This window comes from Crinia signifera, chromosome 11, assembly GCF_055691185.1.
Source record: "Crinia signifera chromosome 11, ASM5569118v1, whole genome shotgun sequence".
NCBI lineage: Eukaryota > Metazoa > Chordata > Amphibia > Anura > Myobatrachidae > Crinia > Crinia signifera.
The window spans coordinates 64848925-64870887 of NC_139227.1; the positions used below are offsets into that span (position 1 = coordinate 64848925).

General features: G+C 44.9%; 1 protein-coding gene across 1 annotated transcript in view; it reads right to left on the reverse strand.

The window, feature by feature from the left end:
* The window catches only part of RIN1 (Ras and Rab interactor 1), a 61117-nt gene that overhangs the window by 21804 nt on the left and 17350 nt on the right, over positions 1–21963 (reverse strand). The window contains exons 3-9 of the mRNA XM_083165531.1: positions 19521–19698; positions 15845–15959; positions 14248–14320; positions 7757–7848; positions 6570–7589; positions 2708–3013; positions 1119–1250 (exon numbers count right to left, since the gene is read on the reverse strand). Of these exons, the coding sequence (XP_083021657.1) occupies positions 1119–1250; positions 2708–3013; positions 6570–7589; positions 7757–7848; positions 14248–14320; positions 15845–15959; positions 19521–19698 (1916 nt within the window). The remainder of the gene's footprint in view (positions 1–1118; positions 1251–2707; positions 3014–6569; positions 7590–7756; positions 7849–14247; positions 14321–15844; positions 15960–19520; positions 19699–21963) is intronic.

Below are 21963 nucleotides of genomic sequence, written 5' to 3' on the forward strand. Positions count from 1 at the left end.
TTCATATCTCCCAAAATGACCCATGCAAGGACTGACAAATGATCTCTACATGGACCCCCCCCCCCCCCCCCTAATATAAGATTGGCATCACCTGTGTTGAACGATTTCATTGCTTCAACACAGGTGACAGCAATCATAACTTAAGGAAGTCCAGGTAATTAGCATTGTGTGCCTCTTGGAATAGGTCTTGCTGGGAGGTATGCATTGTGTATATTACATTTAAAACAATGGTGTATATTTGATTTAAACTATTAGTTTAATAATGCCTAGACACCCAGGTGGGGAAGAGGAAAATCTGGGACCCCTGTGTCATTTCCAGCTCTCTCCACCCTCCTTTCACTCCTCTTGTTGGGAGGCTCCATTGGTAGCTCAAACTGTGTCTCTGCCTGCACTACGTTCTGTTCTGCCTGGTTCTGCTGCTGCATAATAGGGACAGCTAGTGATGACAGTATGCTCTGGCTGGGGGGGGGGGGGGGGCCTATGGCTGTCCTCTTTTTGTCTGATGTTCATATGTTCATAGCATTCACTTCAATAAGATGGGGGGGGGTTAGATGCTGTAATAATGCAGAAAGTCTGGAGGTACCGAAAGATATAAAGCCAAAGTTAATGTGGGGACCTATCAGACTTAAGAGCTAGTGGGGGTAGTTATGTATGCACGTATGCAGAAATATGTGTGGATGAGAGGTATTTGACTTTCCTGCTCCGTCTATTGCAGTGATTTTCAACCTTTTTACCTTGCGGCACACTAAATAAGATTTTAAAATTGCCAAGGCACACCATGAGATCCCCACAGGGCAAAACACATTGGCCCCCACAGGAAAAAAACAAACCTATTGGCCCCATATAAAAAAACAATCACACTGGTCCCCACTGGTAACACAAATACAATACATTGGCCCTTTACATGAAAAGAAGAGACCAGTAAATAACAGTTGAACTGGGGGTGGCTGTAAACTGGTTTGGGCATCTCTAGATCTGGGGGCACACTTGAGAACAGCTCAAAGCACACTAGTGTGCCACGGCACAGTGGTTGAAAAACAGCGCTATCTCCACCATCACTAATAATGGGTAATATCACATAAGACCGCAGCATACTAGCCAGAGACTGGTCTTCTTACCTTCTCCCATGAGCGCCTCATGAGGCAGTAGTTCTGTAGTGTAATGTAGATCTATCAGTAGATGGGGCTGCTCGCACAGCGCCAGCACATAACACAATGCAGGCAGAAACTCATCAGCACCACACGCATCGTCTGGAAGATACAGGAGCACATCTATGTAAACTTTTCACTCAAACTCCATGGCTGGATTAATAGATTTTTAATCAATTAATTAATCAGCATATACTGCCATATGGGACACATCGTGTAATGTGTACACACAATGTCACTGACGATGCCCGCTCTGGCAATCAGCAAAGGTATATGCATTTGCCGATGCCAGCTCCTCTGCCAGATCCCATCAGAGGGGATGTCGCTGGCTATACACATTGGGCCTGACTCAGACCTGTTCGCTAGGCTGCATATACTCGCAGCTTAGTGAACAGGTAAACTTCGCCGATACTTGTTTCCTAGCACGGCGCCCCAGATTTCCATCGAATCGCATGCAATATAGCGGCATGCGATGCGATTTTTAATTGTACAAGCACCCTGATGGGTGCTTACAATGTTAAATGCACCCCCATTGTCAACGCCACCCCCACTATCAATGCTAACCCGAAGCGTGGCGAGCGCAGCGGTATGCGTCCTCCGACCTTTTCATACCCCTCTATCCACGTCGGTGCGGAGTTGAATTTAGATAGTGTGTCGAGCGCAGCGAGCCACCGAGCCCGAAGCGTGGCGAGCCCCGCGAGGGGACGCGGATTACTGAACATGTATTCCGCGTCCGCTCGCGACGCGTGGACAATGGGGGTGCATTTAACATTGTAAGCACCCATCAGGGTTGTACAATTAAAAATCGCATCGCATGCCATTTGCTGGCATGCGATGCTATGCGATATTTAATTGTACATTCCGGGTCATTTTCCAGAATATCACATACCTTATGGCATGGTATGCGATCGGCGCCGTGCTAGGAAACAAGTACCACTCCACCCGCCGGATGCCTGCTCGCTAGCATGCAAATGGATGTGTTCGCATTTAGCATCCACAATTTAATAGGGAAAGTGTTTTTGTGGCTAGCCGAAAATAATAATAATAATTGAATACCCCTAAGTCTCTTAATACAGCAGGTACAGCTATCACATACAAAATAAATAAAATACAATTACTAAAACAAAAAATAAAAGACCTAACATATACAGTATATAGAATATATGTATAACATATATAAACATATATAAAACACATTGACCTTTACATGTGGTGACCATATCCATTGTGGGTGCCGCGAATCGTGGGAGGGGGGGCACGGGGGGTTGCAGTGAATCGTGGGAGGGGGGGGCGCGGGGCCGGGGGGTTTGCCGCGAATCACGGGAGGGGTCAGGGGGGGGGAAATCGCGGTAGGGGGGGTCGCGGGGGGTGGGGGGTACCGCGAACCGCGGGAGGGGGGCCCGGGGGGTTGGCGCGAATTGTTGGAGGGGGGGGTCGCGGGGTGCCACGAATCGCAGGAGGGGGGTGTCACGGGGTGGGGCCGCGGGAGTTGCTGGGGATGCCGCGAATTGCGGGGGGTGTGCTGCGAGAGGAGGAGGGGGGAATTGTCTATTTCTTACCTTGATGTGCGTCCATGTTCCTGTAAACCCCCTGGCATACACGCAGCAGCAGGCGCACCTTGTCACAAGGTGAATATTTTTCCTGCATTCTCAGTAATTTCTGACGGATTTTCTCCAGATCTTGGGGCACGGGAGCCTTCAGCTTCACACCTAGAAGAGATGAACCTCCCTTTTTTACCGCTTGCATGTTCTTCCCAAGTTTTTCCAGCTCTCCACTTTCTTCCAGTCCTTTATGAATTTCAGAAACCAGATGAGACCTCAATGGTTTCAAGAGAAGTCGGTGCAGCGATTTTTCGAGGACACGTTCTGTAGTAAAAGAAATGAGAAAGTTTAGCTTGTGTTGTCCTCTGTCTCGGCTGCACATACTGTATGTACAAACTACAAAGCATTATAAAGGGCAGTGATGTGATTGCGGTTGCTGTTGTTATCGTTTGCCATATGCAATAGTAAATATATGCTAATATGGACAGAAGCTAACCTGAGCATAGGGACGCAATATTATAATTTCTGTCCAACGGCGTACTACTGCTGATACATCAGTACCATTCTTGCAAATCAGGTCATATCTCAGAGTGTGAGTTCCTCTGTAGACACGCAGGCTGAGCTGCTCTCATTGGACGCAGAAAGCTCTCCAGTAGCGAGAAACATTGCAACTGCTAATTCAGGAACGCCATGACACGTATGCGTTTATGCGACCACTCGCCCTTATCACAACAAATGCTGCCTTCAAGTCACTCAATTTGCTACTAATTCCTGGGTGCAACCGACATCGCAAATCAATCCCTTCTTGTGTGCACTGCAGCCAAGAAGTTTCTCAAAGTGAAGACCTGCCACCTCCGTTTTGTAAATGTGCCAAGGTCAGTGTCTGCATCTAGCAGATCTACTGACCACAGCTGCAGGTCAGAGATGGCCATCCTGAATAACCTGAAGGTTACCGATAGTCATGAAGAGTAATTTATGGTGCATCTTAAAACGCACAGGCGGTTCATGAAAGCAGACATCTAGGCATCTAGTTAAACAAGACGCCTCCTGCTTCAATAAGGGAGATGCCAGAGCAAATACAGGTGGCGCTTTCACCAAGCTGCTGCTAAAACAAGGAGAGTCACTTATGTGAAAAACATAATATCACAAATATAGCAGTGCTACACAATAATATTCGTGTTACTTTGTAGTTGGTTAAATGACAACTATTCATTGATACATTGGATTGCCTTAAAAAAAATCACACGATTTATTAATACAATTAACACAGATTTGGCCTTGCAGTGGTGAATATATTTCACCTCAATAAATAATTAGTTCCCAACACAGTGGCTGCTGTTCCTATAGTGCCCTCAGGTATGTATGATGGATAGGAGATTTTATACAGAAGTCTTGGATGAAAGTTGAAGAGGCCAGAGCATAGTAACCAATTATTTTTGGGAGGTACTAGATTTGGAGTTAATACAGTCCTGTGTGGCTTGGAATAAGGAGCACTGTTGGCTTGTGACCTCTCCCATAGTAGTCCACTGGGGGGAACCCGGTTGTTGCAAATCCTCGGCTGTTTGGATCATAGGTTTTAGCATCCTGAAGCAATTGCTGATCTCCTGATGTTCTGATAGCTTTATGGATTTCAGTTGAGGGCTGGGCCAGACACTGGTGGGATAAACGTTCTTTGGGTGCAGGACAGGTTGGTCCATGGAGTAACCACCTGTGATGCATTTCACTGCATCCTATGGCAGCTTTTTTAAAGGAAGGATCAACCTGCACCCAAAGTCTGTTTATCCCACCAGTGTCTGGCCCAGCCCTCAACTGAAATCCATAAAGCTATCAAAACATCAGGAGATCAGCAATTGCTTCAGCACAATAAAACCTACAATCCAAACAGCCTTGGAGGATTTGCAACATCCGGGTTCCCCCTAGTGGACTACTGAGGAAGAGGACACAAGCCAACAGTGCTCCTTATTCCAAGCCACACAGCACTGGATTAATGCTGAGTACAGACCAGGAGGATCCTGCCCGTGAGCGGGTCGTCACAGGAACGTACGACCCGCTCACGACTTGAAGGAGCCGCCGACAGGCCGCCGACCGGCAAAAAAAAAAAACCTGATGTGATTGCGATCCGATCGCGACCCACACCCACTACAATGGTCGTTTCTGAGATCCTACCTGCAGCAGGTAGGATCTCAGAAAAGACCTAATGACCCGCGGGGCCGTGCATCGGAATTGGATCGCATCAAAAAGGGCAGCGAAATGGCCCAAAACATGGCCAATTTACATACAATCGGTTGAGATTGTATCTAAATTGGCTTGTTTTGGGCCATATCGTCCTGGTGTGTACCCCACATAACTCTAACACCAGTACCTTCCAATTGGTAACTATACTCTGGCCTCATCAACTTTCATTCAAGACTTCTATATAAAATCTCCTATCCATCATACCATACATGAGGGCACTATAGGAAGAGCAACTGTGTTGGGAACTAAATATTTATTGAGGTGTAATATATTCACCACTGCAAGGCCATATATGTTTTAATTGTATTAATAAATTGTGTGATTTTTGGTTCTAGTAATAAAGACAGATGTTAGCTAAAGCACTGAACCCTCAATGTGTGCACCTGTACCTTCAAGTTACTATGGGTCAGTAGTGTACATCTCTGTATTTGCTGCTCCCTTACATTTAGGTGATACTAAATAGTTGCATCCCCAATATCTGGGCCCCTATGGCAGAGAGGCAGAGTTCCCTCACTAATGAACAGGTACTGTATGAATCTAGTCGTACAGGATGTTTGTAGATTGATATGTGTTCGCTACACACCACCAGGGGGACCCCATATTCATGAGTAAATTGAAAGTACATTTTAGAGGGTGGGATGCATCATGAATGGGATATATTCTGTCAGCGATCTCATGAATAACAGCATTTATTAACTCTGTATGCTCGTAGACTTCAGTAAAGGACAGATCTCCTTTACACCAGTACAGATGTTGTAATGGTTAGCATTACTGCCGCACAACACTGTGGTCATGGGACCGATTCCCACCACAGCCCTAACTGTGCGAAGTTTGTATATTCTCCCAGTGCTTGCGTGGGTTTCCTCCGGGTACTCCGGTTTCCTCCCACAATCCAAAGTTATACTGGTAGGTTAATTAGCTCACATCAAAATTAACCCTAGAATGAATGTGTGTGCATGTCGATGTGGTAGGGAATATAGATTGTAAGCTCCACTGGAGCAGGGACTGATGTGAGTGTTCAAATATTCTCTGTAAAGCGCTGCGGAATCTGTGTGCGCTATATAAGAAACTGGTAATAAATAAGAGCTGTCCTCTGTGGTTTGTAGGCTTCCAGGATACCTGGGAGTCCTTCTGCAGATGCATGGCTAGTGGGCAGTACCTGCATAAGTTGTGGGGGACACTGGTAAGGTTTCGGTTAGATCCCTTTCAGGGAATGCTGTGGAGAGAAGCCCATAGGCTATTGGGTGCAAGCTCTGAAATGTTTTATGTCAGAACCTAGCACCTTGCATATGAAGAATGCAATCAAACGTCAGAAAACAGGATTGTCATATTTAGGTGCCCATTTATCAATGCGTTTTAACTATATAAAACTCTTTGCGTATGATATATATGGTGCTCAAGCCAATCAGCTTCCTACTGTCATGTGTTTGAAAAATGATAGTTGGGAGCTAAATAGCTGGGGCACCCTTTATCATATAGGAGGAGTTTTGAATAGCTAAAACTCATTGATAAATGCCCCCCTTGATGTTGTTGCATCCCATCCACCGTATGTAATGTACAGAAAACCAACATAACAGAAAGAACATGTATTCTATGCACATTCTAGAAGGGTTACTCTCCATAGATGTTCTGCTGGTCCACTCACCCTCTTCATCAGATGTAAGTGTTTTCAGATGTATTTTAGCACTTTCCCTCAGCATTTGCTTCAGATTATCCATAAAGTCTCTGACTTTCTTTAATAAACTCTTGTACGATTTTCCTTCTTCCTCTCCTTTATACTTTACATCAAACGTTTTAACATCTTCCACTTTTTGAAGAAAAGTTTTCAGCTCTTTCCCAAATTCTGTAGACACATCTTTGCCCATTTCCTCTATGAATACAATCATCTTTCGCTCTGGGGATAAAAGTGACAAGAACGCTCCACTAACTGCCCGGAATGAGGATCGGCCACTTTTCTTCTTCCTTCTAGTAAGCTGAGGAGAAGACTTTCCACCATCCTCTGATGTCCCATCTTCAACACTGCTATTGGTCCCACTATCCTGATCATCCAAAGAAGACACGCCATTAATAAAATTCTCATTTCCATCTTTTACATCTTGTGTTTTTTTTGCCGAGATAGGAACATTGTAATCTTCTACATCTTTGGAGCGCATTGGTGATAATTTTAGTCCAAAATCACGGCTGCCTTTGCTAAGGCTCTTTCTCAGACGTTGTCTTAGAGATGACCGAGGTTTTCTGTACTCTAGGTTTTCTAACATTTCTTGGGTTTGTCCAGACTCAGGCTGGTCTGATGCCTCCACTGGCACCATCTCGTCTTCTTCTTTTACAGATTCCTCAGATGGTACAGGTGGAGGTGGGTTTAGAGGAGGTGAGAGGGAGCCGGAATTCTCTGTAGATACCCTGACTTTGATGCTTTTCTGGAAGTGAGAACGCTTGAGTGCACCAGAATCTATGGGTTTGAAGAGAGGATTTAAAAAGAAGAGTGCTCCATCTTTTCCACCTAAGGAAACTTCTTCAGGACTACGAGTTTTCAGTATAGGTAGCTGAGAAGGGCTAATATAGTCTGGTAGGTCAGATGGTGGTGGTGTCAGCGAAAGTGCAAAAGAGGGAGTAGTAGCTGGGGCTAATGTAGTGTCTCTGGCATTGAGGGAAGAATTCCAGAACTCTAAAGAGTAGGAAAAAGAGAAATATATTTTAAGTAATAAAAGTGAGCTTGAAGAAGTCATAATTCCCAAAAAATTCCCCTAGCCTCCTACAGATACTGAAAGACAAAAAGTGCATAAAGGTGTCCCTGCAAGTATGCAAATGTAAAAATAAAACACTTTTAATTACCATGTCCTAAATGGGAAATGGCCTCCAGCTCTTTTCTAGAAGTGACTTTTTCTATAGCAGCAGGAAGTCTGAGCATATAAGGGAGAACATCTCTGCGAAATAAAGACAGGAATTAATGTCACGAGAAGCATGAATGCAAGTAGTACTAAGATGATGAAGAACACCACCAGGGAAAGCATAGTGACAAATGTGCTCTCTAATGTAAATATACTGTAGTATAGATCAGGTATGTCCAAACTGTGGCCCTCCAGCTGTTGTAAAACTACACATCCCAGCATGCCTTGCCATAGTTTTAGCAATCCCTAATAGCAAAACTGTAGCAAGGCATGATGATAGTTTCACAACAGCTGGAGGGCCATAGTTTGGACATGCCTGGTATAGACGAATGGTTACAGAGACAAAAAAAATGATGACTGGAAACCATGGATTCTACTCTAAGCGGAACCTTCTGCAGATGTCGGTGTGGCTGCTCAGCATAAATAAAACACATGTTATAAATACTGGAAAACTTGCCTTGGTTTTATATATATATTGAGTTGACATTAATCGTCAGGACTGAGCTTCAGGTATTATTACAGGGCTGAGATGGGCCTGCCATAGGATAAGGCATTATGGGGCTGAGACTGAGGTGACACAACATATGGTCATTGGGTAGACAGTGTCTAGGTCGACACATCAAAAAGGTAGACATACATTAGGTCGACATGGTCAAAAGGTCAAAACAAGGAAAAGGTTGACATGGAAAACATCGACATGTGGGCGACCTATTCACTGTTGAGCTTATGTTTGTTGACCTCATACTCACACCCTGCCATGTGTGTTATCCCATTAGATAGATCGTACATCCTCTTTATTGTCATTACCATAATGTATATCTAACTGTAGTAACAGACCCACTGAGGGTTGGGAAAATCACTGGGAGTTTTCAGGATTTTCTCTGCTTATTATTTATTAGGAACATTTTGGGATTCTGAACCTCGTTTTAGGGCCTTATGACACTGGAGGACAGGGTCTAGCACCCTGAAACATTTCTAAAAACTTTTATTATTCTGAAGTGACATATGGTGAATTAATATATATTGTGGCGAGAGGTGCGATGCGATCTAGTTCAAAAAGTATGTGCAGTACCCACTTTTTGTGCTGTGTGATGTGATGTCCACAGGGGCGCGCATCGCATTGCACCCGTTAATTGTACCGTATATGGGCACCTTAAGCAAATCCTTTGCAGTCTGCAGCAGCAGGTTTAGAACTTCTGGCATCTGTCATCAATAGAAATCTCCCCAGTCTTTTTATAGGGTATGGGTAAAAAACTGGACCTGGCCGAGACCCCCACATAGACCAATGGACTGGGGGTGGAAGATCAAGGTGAAAGCTGGTCCAAGGCGGGTAAAGTATTGTAAAAGTTCCCAAATTCTGTCAAGTGGAGTGTACTAATGCGTTTCGTTGTTCCCTGACAACTTTTTCACTGGCACCTTTGAAAAAGTTGTCAGGGGGCAATGAAACGCATTAGTTTCACTTCACTTGACAGAACTTGGGAACTTTTACAATACTTTACCCGCCTTGAACCAGCTTCTACCTTGATCTTCCACCCCCATTCCATTGGTCTATCTGGATAATCAACACCTGGGAAACCATTACCTGCTTATTTTTGGGACTCCAGCAAAGAAGAGAGCCTTCCTCCAACTGTGGATGTTACAATACAACCGCCCTCACCCAGTCAGGTTTACGGACACCCTACCAATCCAGCACCTCTAATTCTGGACACCATCTCATACTTCCCAACATGACCCACTCCAGGAGGGACATATTGTTCTGCTCCTGCACTAGCCTCTTAATGTATGATTGCCATCACCTGTGGTAAAGCACCTTTCTTACCATTTAACCTGTTCAACACAAGTGATGGCAATCCTACATTAAGAGGAAAGTCCAGGAGCAGAGCAATGTGTCCCTCCTGGAGAGGGTCATGTTGGGAGGTATGCCATCTTTTTGGGGATTGTCAAACTCAATCAAGGAAAAACAATAGGAACAAGCGGACTGCAATAAGTATATTTCACAATTTTTTTTTCTATCCCAATTCTCTCAAAGAAGTTTTTAATGTGATTGTATGTTATTATAACAAAGCATAGGCATTAATTATATATATGTTTATTTTTTATTGAATATTTAAATTCATAATAAATCCGTATTTTACTAGTAATGTGATACCCAATTGATCTAATCTTTATATGAGCGCTCCACTTATCACCTTTTTCCTCTAAAATTTTGTTGTTGGGGGTTTACCTTCCCCTTTGTGTGAGCAGCTGGCAAAAACACCCCATTTCCTTGGCACCACTCACCCTTTTCAAAGTGACAGGCAAACACATTGATGCCTTTAAAAAGGAGCTCTTCACCGATGCTCTGGTTGGTTAATTACAAGCTTTTAGTTGTCCCAGGCTGAACTCACTGAAATTAATGAAGCAGGTAGACACAGGGCCAATGTTTTTCTTAGGGTATTTTGTTATTCATCATACCTCCCAATATGACCCTCTCCAGGAGGGACACATTGCTCTGCTTCTGGACTTCCCTCTTAATTTATAATTGCCATCACCTGTGTTGAAGCACCTTTCTTAGCAATTTACCTGTTCAACACAAATGAGGGTAATCATACATAAAGAGGGAAGTCCAGGAGCAGAGCATTGTGTCCCTCCTGGAGAGGGTCATGTTGGGATGTATGAATTCATACATACAGGTAGGACAGAAATTGCACTCTTGATATAGATGAATAACCCCAAATGTTTTACAAGGTTTCAGGCTCAATATGGTCCCTAAGCTTTTTTCACATTGTACAGTGCCATAAACCTTCTATGTGTAGATAGATGGATGGATGGATGGATAGATGGATGCAGGGGCGTAGGGAGGGTGGAGCCCAAGCTCCGGGCGACGGAATATCACAGGGCGCCGGAGCCGTGCAGCTTGAGCTCTGGCGCTGGCTCCTCCGCCCTGCTCGCCCGCCCCCCTACTCCCCCAGCTCGCCCACTCCCTGCTGCGAGTCCTCCCGCTGTGTAAGCCGCAGGCAGCGGCACAGGCTATTGCGGAGGCTGACAGAGGGCTCCTGTCAGCCCGCGCCACATCTCTGGTTGCCGAGCAACCAGAGATGCTAGTTCTCCTTCCGATGGGGATCTGGTGCCGGTTCAGATGATTGTGGAATAACTAAAGACAGTGGTGTATGTTTTTTTTTTGTTTTTTTTTTTTATGTAGCCGCGCACCGTTCCTCCACTTCTCTTTATCAGCACCTCTTCATGTTTGGGGGGGGGGAGGGTGTCAAAGAGCATGGAGATTTCTCCCTACCTGCCTCCTGCTGCCATGTAAGACATGCAGCCCAGCATCGTTGGTCAGCGCTGGCGCTGAAGCTGACAATAGCAGCCTCATCCAGCTGGACCCTGACTGTGCAGCTGCCTTCATAAAATTAAAAGTAAATAAAAATATATATCTCATAATGGACAGGGCCCCCCCCCCCCCCACTCCCTTTAAATCAGCCCATGCTTTACATCATTCGCTGGGCCTGCTCACACTGCTGTCCGCAGCCGTACGCACTAGCCCAGGGCTGGGCAATTGCGGCCCTCCAGATGTTGAGGAACTACACATCCCAGCATGCCTTGCATCAGTTTCAGCATGGCCACATAGCAAAAATAATGCAAAGCATCCTGGGATGTGTAGTTCCTCAACATCTGGAGGGCCGCAATTGCCCAGCCCTGCACTAGCCGAAACTATGCAGCTTCATTGTGCTGCTAACTGGGAGCAGCAGCCCCATACCGTGACTCCTGCGGAGGTGAGGGCACCCGACCCGGCCTCCTTATGTCCACGCTGTGCTGACTGACCTGCAGCCAGCTAGTAGCGAAGGCTCTGCCCCCTCTCACGGACCATGGCTCCCTTTGAAAATCTGTGGAAGGCTGTTCAGGGTGGTAGCAGCGTGACATCTGCCACCCAGTCCGCACCAGTGCAGCTGCCTTTAAGCAGTCTGCACCAGACTGTTGGAGGGAAAAGACATCTCCTAATAAAGGCGTTCCGCAGTAAGAAACAGCCGGGAACCTCATCAATAGTAGAAGAGCAGGATGACAGGATGGTGAGTACTTGTATCAGGCCATTGCCATACTGTAGATCTGCCTAATTGTTTTTTATTCATGGGTATAAATATAGTCTCCACTGCCATCACTGCAATGCATTATATTATAATAGTGGTGCACCCAACTTTTATGCCAAAATGCACTGATGCTAATATACTATACATTACACTGGCAATGCTGCAGTTGCCTACCCCATGCACTCCGCCTCTCCCTGTCTTCTGCAGCGTTTGCAGGAACATGATTCCTGGGAGGTGGAATGATGAATGGAGGCATGAGGGAGAGGGGCTCTAAATTGGAATCACGTGTTTAATGTACCATGGCATATGTGTAAAAAGGATTCTACTGTGACATAACATGTATAAGGGGCTCAACTATGACCATTATGTGTATAACCGGCACTTCTGTGCGTGTTGTGTGTATAAGTGGCACTATTTGGCGGTCTTATGTGTATAAGTGGCACTACTGGGGTTGTTATTTGTGTAACCAGCACTACTAAAGACATTTTGTGTATAAGTGGCACTATTGGGGTGCTCTTTTGTGTACAACCGGCACTAGTGCGGGTGTTATGTGTATAAGCGGAACTATTGGGGGTCTTATGTATAAGCTGCACTACTGTGGGCGTTATGTATGCAAGCAGTACTTCACTGTGGTGGGCATTCTTTGTATAAACTGCACTGTTGTTGTGGTTATTATGTGTATAAGCAGCACTACTGTAGGCATTGTGTGTGAGCGGTACTACTACTGTTGTGGGCATTGTGTGTGCAAACCGCACTACTGAGCCAAGCTTTCGGGTCCTCCATCCGGGTACAGGGGCCAGACAAAAATATTGTGCCTAGGGGCGGCCTGACCCCTAAATCCGGCCCTGGATTGTAGGCAATGATGCAGGGACTCCAAACACAATCATTAATCAAATTTATACAAGCCTTAAATGTTAAAAATGCATATGTGAAAATCAAAGCACATGTAATTAAAAACAAATTGGTACACCACCAATAAATCTTGGTATACATAGCGAATACAAAGCATCAATGCTTATAAAAGACAATTATTTTTAAGTGTATCTAGGACTGTGGACATGCTTTGAAATGAGCATTTGTCATAGTGAGATGTAAGCCTTAAATAACATTGCTGCGCTGAACCATATTACAGTGTAAAGCATCCTTTTTTATGGAAGTCCAGGTAGTAAAATACATTGGTATTACAATTTATACAAGTAATGATTGCTTAGCTTTTATAAATAAATATAACAAATAAGCACTAATGTGTCAAATGCGTAATGGGCATTACGGTTTGTTATATAGTATGTAATGGGCATTACGGTTTGTTATATAGTATGTAATGGGCATCATGTGTGGCCTTATATGTAATTGGCATTACGGCATGTGGCTTTATGTGTATAATGGGTATTACAAAGTTCGCTAAAATGTGCAATGGGCATTACGGTGTGGTATAATGTTAGGCCACACACCCTTTTTGCAGTGCAAGAGCCCCACCTACTACAAATGGGGGGGGGGGGGCATGAAAACATGCCCTTGCTCCGGGCACCGTGGCACCAAGCTACACCACTGGATGGATGGATGGGTAGACATACCCTCCAACTGTACCGAATTTGCCGGTACAGTACCGTTTTTTAACAGTCTGTACCGGCAAATTAAAATCGTACCGAATGTACCGATTTTCCCCGCAGCCATCAGTTATTACCCACTGTGCTCAATCTTAAAATCCTCCTGGCTCCGTCTGAGCTGTGCCAGCTCTCCTCTCTCCCTGCGCCAGCTCTCCCCTCTCCCCCATTCCCAAGAGTGCATTGCGGACCGACCCCGTGCTTCATGACGTCATGACGTCATGTGCACTCCAAGGACATTGACCCTCCACATGCGCAGACTGTAACTGTGTATGCGAAATCTGCGCTGCCTGAGGGCTGAGAGGGAGTGCAGTGGCTAGCCCCGGCGGCGGGCGCGTGTGACAGGTGATGTTTGGAGCCTGTCACTTTCACATAAGAGTCTTATGCAGCAAGTAGGTGGCTCAAGCTGCAGTTTGAATAATAAAATGTATTATCTCCTCACTTAACCAGTATCCATAGTGTGCCATATGTGCACCTGCTGCAGGCTGCAGCTCATGTCACATGGCCCACCAAGCCACCATGTGACATGAGCTGCATGATATGTAGTAGTTGGTGCACAGTGACAGTACACATTCGGAAAGGGGGTGTGGTTACACCCCTTTTCCCATGCACACGCCCATTTGTTCATGGCCACGCCCCCTTACTGAATGTGTACCGATTTCTTATCTGCATATGTTGGAGGGTATGGGTAGATAGATAGGTAGATAGATAGATAGATAGATAGATAGATAGATAGATAGATAGATAGATGTGTTTGTTATAATCACCTCTCGGTGCTGTAGTATGACACAAGTCTTATAAGATCTGGAAAGGTAAATTCTGAGTGTTCCAGAGAGAGACCTGCATGAGGAAAAGAAAATAGTTTACCACTGTTCCATAAACATAAGTGCAATCATTACTTTTGTGTCCCTGGTTAGGTGTATAAATGAAATATATTTTCTTGGATGGTGGAAGGGGGTAGGGTGCACTGCAACAGTGAACCTTACCATACAGAGCCTGTATAACTGGAAGTGGTAGTAAAGTCTATAAGATAAGTACATGTCTACAAGCACAGTCTGTGCGTACTGATAAATCTCTGCGGTTATAATAATAAGGGATGAGTGCGTTTGGATCCTAGAGATCCGAACACCCCTGAACTTACCTCATCCGAGGCATTCCCGAGCTGATCACTTCCATACCGCCAATAATCTGAGTAAAAAACGAGGTTGAATGGAATCTTCCCGCTGTTGGATTCTCACAAGACCGGAACTCTATATAAGTCCCGGCTTCCAGCGCCATCTTCATTTTGCATGTGAAATTCAGACAGCACGGATGTGTCCATGCTATCTGCAAAGCGGGGAAAGCTATGGTGGACAAAATAACACTAATGGGGGACAAACTAAGGGGGGACAAACTAAGGGGGGACTAACGGAGAATGACTAACTTAATGGGGGTTGCTTAAGGGGAACTACTGAGAGGGAAACTACATACCTCCCAACATGACCCTGTCCAGGAGGGACACAATGCTCTGCTGGGATGCGGTCAATTTACCTACAATTAAAATCCCGGGTACTTGTGTATTATCACGGCGCCCACGATTTCCATCGCAGGGCATTGTACGATGAAAAATCGCATCGCATGCGATGCGACGCAATTTCACACGATTTCTAATTGTACAGGCACCCAGATGCCTTATTACCATGTTAAATGCCCCCCACACCCAGTTTTTAATTGTATACCCACCCTCATGGGTCATGAGTATGTGAAATGCCCCCCCATTGTTAACGCCACCCCACTATGAACGCCAACCCGAAGCGTGGCGAGCGCAGCGAGCCCGTGAGGGGCGGCGGTACACGTCCCCCACTATCCACGTCGGTATGGAGTTGATTTTATAAAGTGTGGCGAGCGCGAAGCGTGGCGAGCGCAGGGGGCCCCGCGAGGGGACGCGTATACCTGTGAAGTAATGCACGGCCGCTCGCCATGCTTCGGACTTTGAAAACGGTCTTTGAAAACGATATTAAATTATCGAAACGTTAGAACTCACTGCATTGTGGTGTGCAGTTCTTTCACTCTGAGTGAAGCCCGACGAGTGCCGCCCCAGTACCTCGGTACATACATCTGCTATTAACTACTTTGTGGAAGGCACCGCGGCAATTTATACTTTGGTGGAGTGCCGGACCCCAACCCTTGCTATATATATATATATATATATATATATATATATATATATATATATATATATATATGCAATAAGCCTAAGAATTATGTATCTGATTCTTCCATAGCAATAAAGTACTAACGTAATTATATGTGTGGCTAGCAATGCAAATGATCTTGTGTAGTATTTTTGATCTGACAATTTTGAAACCTTTCTTGGTAGCTTACCTGAAGGCTCATCATGTATGTATGACTGATGAATGAAGCTTGGCACACAGTCATCTGATAAGCGCACACAGAGGACCAGCTGCTGCCGGGTGTTCGATCTTCTTACCAGGAATGTCTGCAAAAAGTGAAATAGTTGTGTGCTTTAGGTCTATGTGTCACATACAGTTATGGTATAATAGATTGATGATAATTTACAATCACGTGGTTGACCACTAATGGTCGAACACGTCTAGTTAGACGCCTAAATATAGTCGGCAGCATTTGACAGTAACAAAGATCGACGCAAGAAAACGTTTTTCATGCTTTTTGTTGTCTATGTCAACACAAGTCGATATGGACATTGCATAATTGTACCACGTCCCCTTGCATGGCTCACTGCAATTGGCACACTATTTTGTTCTCCCTTTATGTCTATGTCCACTGGGATGCTAAAGTATGAAAGTATGAACAAGTCGGTTAAAACAAAAAAATTCACAACTCGTGTCAACTTTGTCACTGTCGACCACATTCCTGTCAAACTTATGCTTGCGCCGATCTTCTGTTGATGCCGATCTAGACTCTGTCAACCATCTTTAGGCATCTAACTTGACGCATTCAACCATTAGTGGTAGACCTCGAGATTGAACATCTAGACATCGCTGATCCATCAAGTGGGTAGAGTCACATACTGAGAGAGAGGGAAATTATTTATTACCTGTGCTTTCAAAAACATTACCAAATAAAGATAAAGCTCCCGTTTAGGTAAAGCCAACCCTGTGACATGACATTTATGAATTCTATGAATGAAACTAGATATATAGATATTAGCTAGATATTAGCTATGGTTTGCAGATGGGGAGGTACTGCGCTCACCTTCTGGGTGTTTGTATGGTGTGAATTAAATACTATGCGAGGTCCCAGATTATTTGAAAATGACACTGTAATTGATTTATGCTTAGACACTAAGTGGTAACTACTGACACCTAAGTACAATGATGAGAGGAAAAAGCAGATGTGTGCAAATACATTTTTTGTAAAAAACAGGGAATTGGGGCTGGGGCTGACCACCACCACAGGTGGGGCAGCGATGTCCTGTGGTGGATGCACCTGCAACAACACCCGCAAAGCGGCAGATTCAAGGTATGTCTGGATGCACCACTGGGGTGTCTTGGGACGCCAACCTCCGGTGACATCCACATACCGCATTGGTTCTGGACTCTTTTTTCGGGACTACTCATTGCAATTGTTACATTCACCCACCCGCCCACCCTTTTCCCTACCCACCACAGGACATTGCTGCCCCACCTGTGGCCCCCACATCCACCTGCAAACGGACACCACTCACTGAGTGGAAGTTGCATGGTGGTCAGCCCCAATTCCCTGTTTTTTACAATAAATGTATTTGCACACATCTGCTTTTTCCTCTCATCATTGTACTTAGGTGTCAGTAGTCACCACTTAGTGTCTAAGCATAAATCAATTACAGTGTCATTTTCAAATAATCTGGGACTTCGCATAGTATTTAATTCACACCATACAAACACCCAGAAGGTGAGCGCAGTACCTCCCCATCTGCAAACCACTTGTAAACAGAGTCTGGACCACTCTAGGTCTGCAGCCCCTTCGCGCACAGGTAACTTTAGCGCTACACCAACCCTGTTTAACCATTAGATATTAGCTAGCTAGATATATCTATATATTTGTTTTTTTTTGTTTTTTTTTAATCTGGCCTCCCTATATATGTTTAAAACTTTATTTTAAAAGATCACTTTACAGGTCACCTTAAAAAGATGTCGAATGCGAAACGGTGAATCATGGAAAAAATCAGGGAGAAAGCAGTTCTCCATCCTAGCATTGAATACTCTCTCGGCGAAACATAGTGAAAACCCCATTGAAATACACCAGTGAATTACAGCGAGCATGAAACTGAGAACTGGCCGATATTCACGGTTTGCTTTCGGCGAACAGTGAACATTGAATCGGGTGAATCACATTTTCTGTGAAAAAGATTAACTGTGTACAATGAGTGTCAGATACCAATTAAAAGTTTGAGTACAGTGAGTGCCAGATAGCAATTACTGTTTGTGACAGTGAGTGGTGGATAGTAAGTGCTGTTCATGTACAGTGAGTGTCGGATAGCAATTAAAGTTTGTTGAGTGGCAGATACCAATTAAAAGTTTGAGTACAGTGAGTGCCAGATAGCAATTACTGTTTGTGTACAGTGAGTGGCGGATAGCAATTAAAGTTTGAGTACAGTGAGTGCCAGATAGCAATTACGGTTTGTGTACATTGAGTGGCGGATAGCAATTGCTGTTCATGTACAGTGAGTGCCGGATAGCAATTAAAGTTTGAATACAGTAAGTGCTGGATAGGAATTACTGTTTGTGTACAGTGAGTGCCAGATAGCTATTACTATTTGCATACAGTGAGTGGAGGATAGCAATTACTGTTTGTGTACAATATGTGACAAAAAGGTGAAACAGTTCCTCAACCAGCGCTAGTATTAGAAATGCACAATTACTTTCCATCTTAGGATTTCCTTATGCAGATTTCTTTCTTATCTCCTCCCAAGAAAAATCTGTATCACATTGCCAGAAGGATGGTACATGTAAGGATATAAATGCGGAATATCATTGCATAAAATCGTATTTAATGTGACACAATATCCATAAAAACAGTACAGTATAAAATCGATTAACACATCAAAAAGTAGGCATACAAGTACAAAGAGTAAGCTCTAGAGAAGGTAATTACCAGATGGATATGAACTGTTAGGTGAACAACAGTTCAAACAGGCATGTGAAAATCACACAAAACGGATCCCGGGTCACGCAAGTGTTACCACAGTCTGTTGGCAAGTTCCTCTCTGCGGCGTCTGCCAGTCCGTCCACCAACACGTTTCGGATCCCTTCTCTGGATCTTTTATCAAGGTGTACACCTAACAGTTCATATCCATCTGGTAATTACTTTCTCTAGAGCTTATGCACGCAGTCACTTTGTACTTGTATGCCTACTTTTTGATGTGTTAATGGAATTTTATACTGTACTGTTTTTATGATATTGCTGCTTGTTGCGCACTGTGGTGAATACTATTGGTTCCTTACTGTTTGTGTACAGTGAGTGCCGGATAACAGTTAAAGTTTGAGTACAGTGAGTACTGGATAGCAATTACTATTTGTGTGCAGTGAGTGCCGGATAGCAGTTAAAGTTTGAGTAGAGTGAAATCCGGATAGTTTAACATGTGGGCCAAGATCTTAGTCAGAGATTACCAGCAGTCTGTGGCACTATTTGAAGCTTAGAGGACCACACATGCAGAAGGGCATCAGGTAACCCATATAAGCCCCAGCCACTATAGATGATAAAATACAGGGCCCTCTTCCAAGATGAATGTGTATTTTATTCCCCAAAAGCTGCCGACTCATATGTACTGTACATAGAAATTATGGCACAACATAACAGTAATGCTCATTTCAGCTCCATCTAGTGGTGCCTGTGCATAAAACAATTGAATTCCCCCCATATATGTGAGGAGAAGCATTAGCCTTTATTTATATAAGTGATGCCAATCTGGGCCTGCTGTAAGACATCCATCCTTACTTACTGTAATTGGTACAACAGCTCAATGTTCAGTGGGTCCTAGAGCTACTAAGCACTCTCCTTTATAACCTCTTGAGCTTTCACTTGGGAAGGCACTTACCCCAGGTGGCTCCCTCTGCAGTATATGAAGGGCAGTGGCTGAGTTGACCCTTAGGTGTAGCCAGACACTCTGGGTGAGAAGAAGCCTCTCTGAGATGCTAACCGAGGTTGGGGAGCCTCTGAAAGAAGGAGAATGGGCGGTTTCTTGTAATGGATAATCATACACAGGTTCTGTCGTGCTAGAAAGAGAGACACAATGTATCACAATGAGTCCACATGATACTGCTGTAGCTAGATGATAATACAGTATAATACTACTGAGAGTCCTTACATGCACTGTACACTGCAAAGCCAGTCAGTAGCATACAATATGTGCCTATAAGACATTCAGGGGTATGGGTAAAAACCGGACCCAGACAAGACCTCGGACCGCCGGACATCAAAATCTGCAGTCCGGAGCTTGTAGTGTCCGGTCCATGGGGGCTTTACGTGAGACAGCTGTCACCAGGGAGAGGAGGAGGGGGAGAATAAAGCATTCCTGTATGGTCTGGGCATGTAGAAAATAACTGGATGGTCCGGACCACACGGGGAGGCTGTAATCTCCCCTTCCTCACGTCCCTGGGGAAAGCTATCACAGGCATCCCCCCGAACAAGACAACCCTGGACAGGACACCCCCCAGACCGGACACTACAAGCTCCAGACTGCAGATTTTGATGTCCGGCCCAGCGGTCCGGGGTCTTTTCGGGGTCCGGTATTTACATAGTCCCAACATTCAGCGCTTGCCATCTGTATCAACATGTAGAAAATAAACATTGGTCCTGGCAAACAAACTGTACTAAAAAGACATTACAGGCAATCATTCCTGAGCCTGGTCCCAGAAGTCCCGCCCCCTTTCCATGACATCACATATGAGGGTTCTGGTCTGGCCCACAGGGCAATATTGCCTTGCTTCGGTCTGTGTGCACTGTATACAGCTGAAAAAGGGTGGTTGTGGGGCCAACCTATTAGGCGCCTGTGGTGGGATGTTTTGTGGAGCTGCTACTAGGGAAGGGGGTGAGAGCCCCTAGAGGAAAACAAAGATACAAAAAGAAGATAGTAGCGCTAGACAATATCAGATAAAAAATTATACAAGGTTTATTACACACAATAAAAAAGCACAAGAAATGATTAATAATGCATATGCAATGGGCTAGGCACCTATTAACTAATGTTGGTCCATTCCTAGTACACCGCCAAAAAATTGGATCCAATAAAGTGTCCAGAATACAAAGTGGGTATAATTACCGCAGGGAAGTGTCCACAAGAAGATAATTAATCCTTGGTGAGGAAGAGCAAATGCTGGAGTCTTCAGGTGGTCGGATGGAGTCCCGAATATTAGTGCGGAAATTAATATACCAAGTGATCTGTTCTGGAGGCGGCTGGTCTGGGCCAAATGGTAGCGATAATAGCTTTGAGAGGTGCCAAGGGGTCTGCTCCTGACACGTTTCGCTGTATCAAGGTACAGCTTTATCAAAGGAAACCTGCACTGTATACAGGACCATAACTAGACTGGTGTACAGTGTCTGGCTACACCTAAGGGTCAACTCAGCCACTGCCCTGCATATACTTCAGTGTGGAAAGAGAGGCTTCTTCTGCTACTGTACATCAGTGTTTCATATAAAAAAAGACACCCGAACCACCCCCAGACTGTCGCCCTGCATTTTTAATCTTCTCTTTATTGTAAGTGTACATCTTTATTACATTTCACCTATACAAGACCATCAAGACTATTGCAGTTTTGTTTTATATTGTCGTTACATGCCTTATAAGGAGAGGATACATATCGCCTAGCTACTTCAGGAATCCATCCTATATATAGGATAAACTGGATGGTCATAAAGGGACGATCTACCTATATGGTCATATTTCCCACATTTGGTGCTTGTTGTTTGGGACACCAGAAGCACTGGACACTTATGTTATTTTTCTTTATACAGATGGAGGGCTGCTCATTCAGGCAGGGGCTGGCGGTAGATCCGCCAGTGACCAGCCCCCGCCAGCTGCCAGAAGAGGATGCGCGCACATGAGACGCACGTGCATCCCCTTCAACCAGAAATGGACACTGTATAAGTGTACCGCTTTGCTTGCCATGCTTTGGGCTAACTATTCTATTCTCACTCTATGGGCCTTATTCAGATCTGATCACAGTACAAATTTGTTCTCAAAATGGGCAAAATAATGTGCACTGCAGGTGGGGCCAGTGGCGTAACTATGGAGGGTGCAGCTGCTATGGGGCCCGACCACTTGGGGCCCAGTCCCCCACTGCACCGCACTTCCATAGTTGCGCCAGTAGTGATAGGGGATAATAAGAGGAAGGGGGTATCGCCTGGTCCCTGAACAGGCTGAACTCATTGTGACTGTGCCCAACCGGAGCCTAGTGGAGACAGGGGACGGGAGACACTCGTGAGATGATGGTGACATCATCATCTCACGACAGCAGGAATCTATGCAGCGGCGGCCGCGC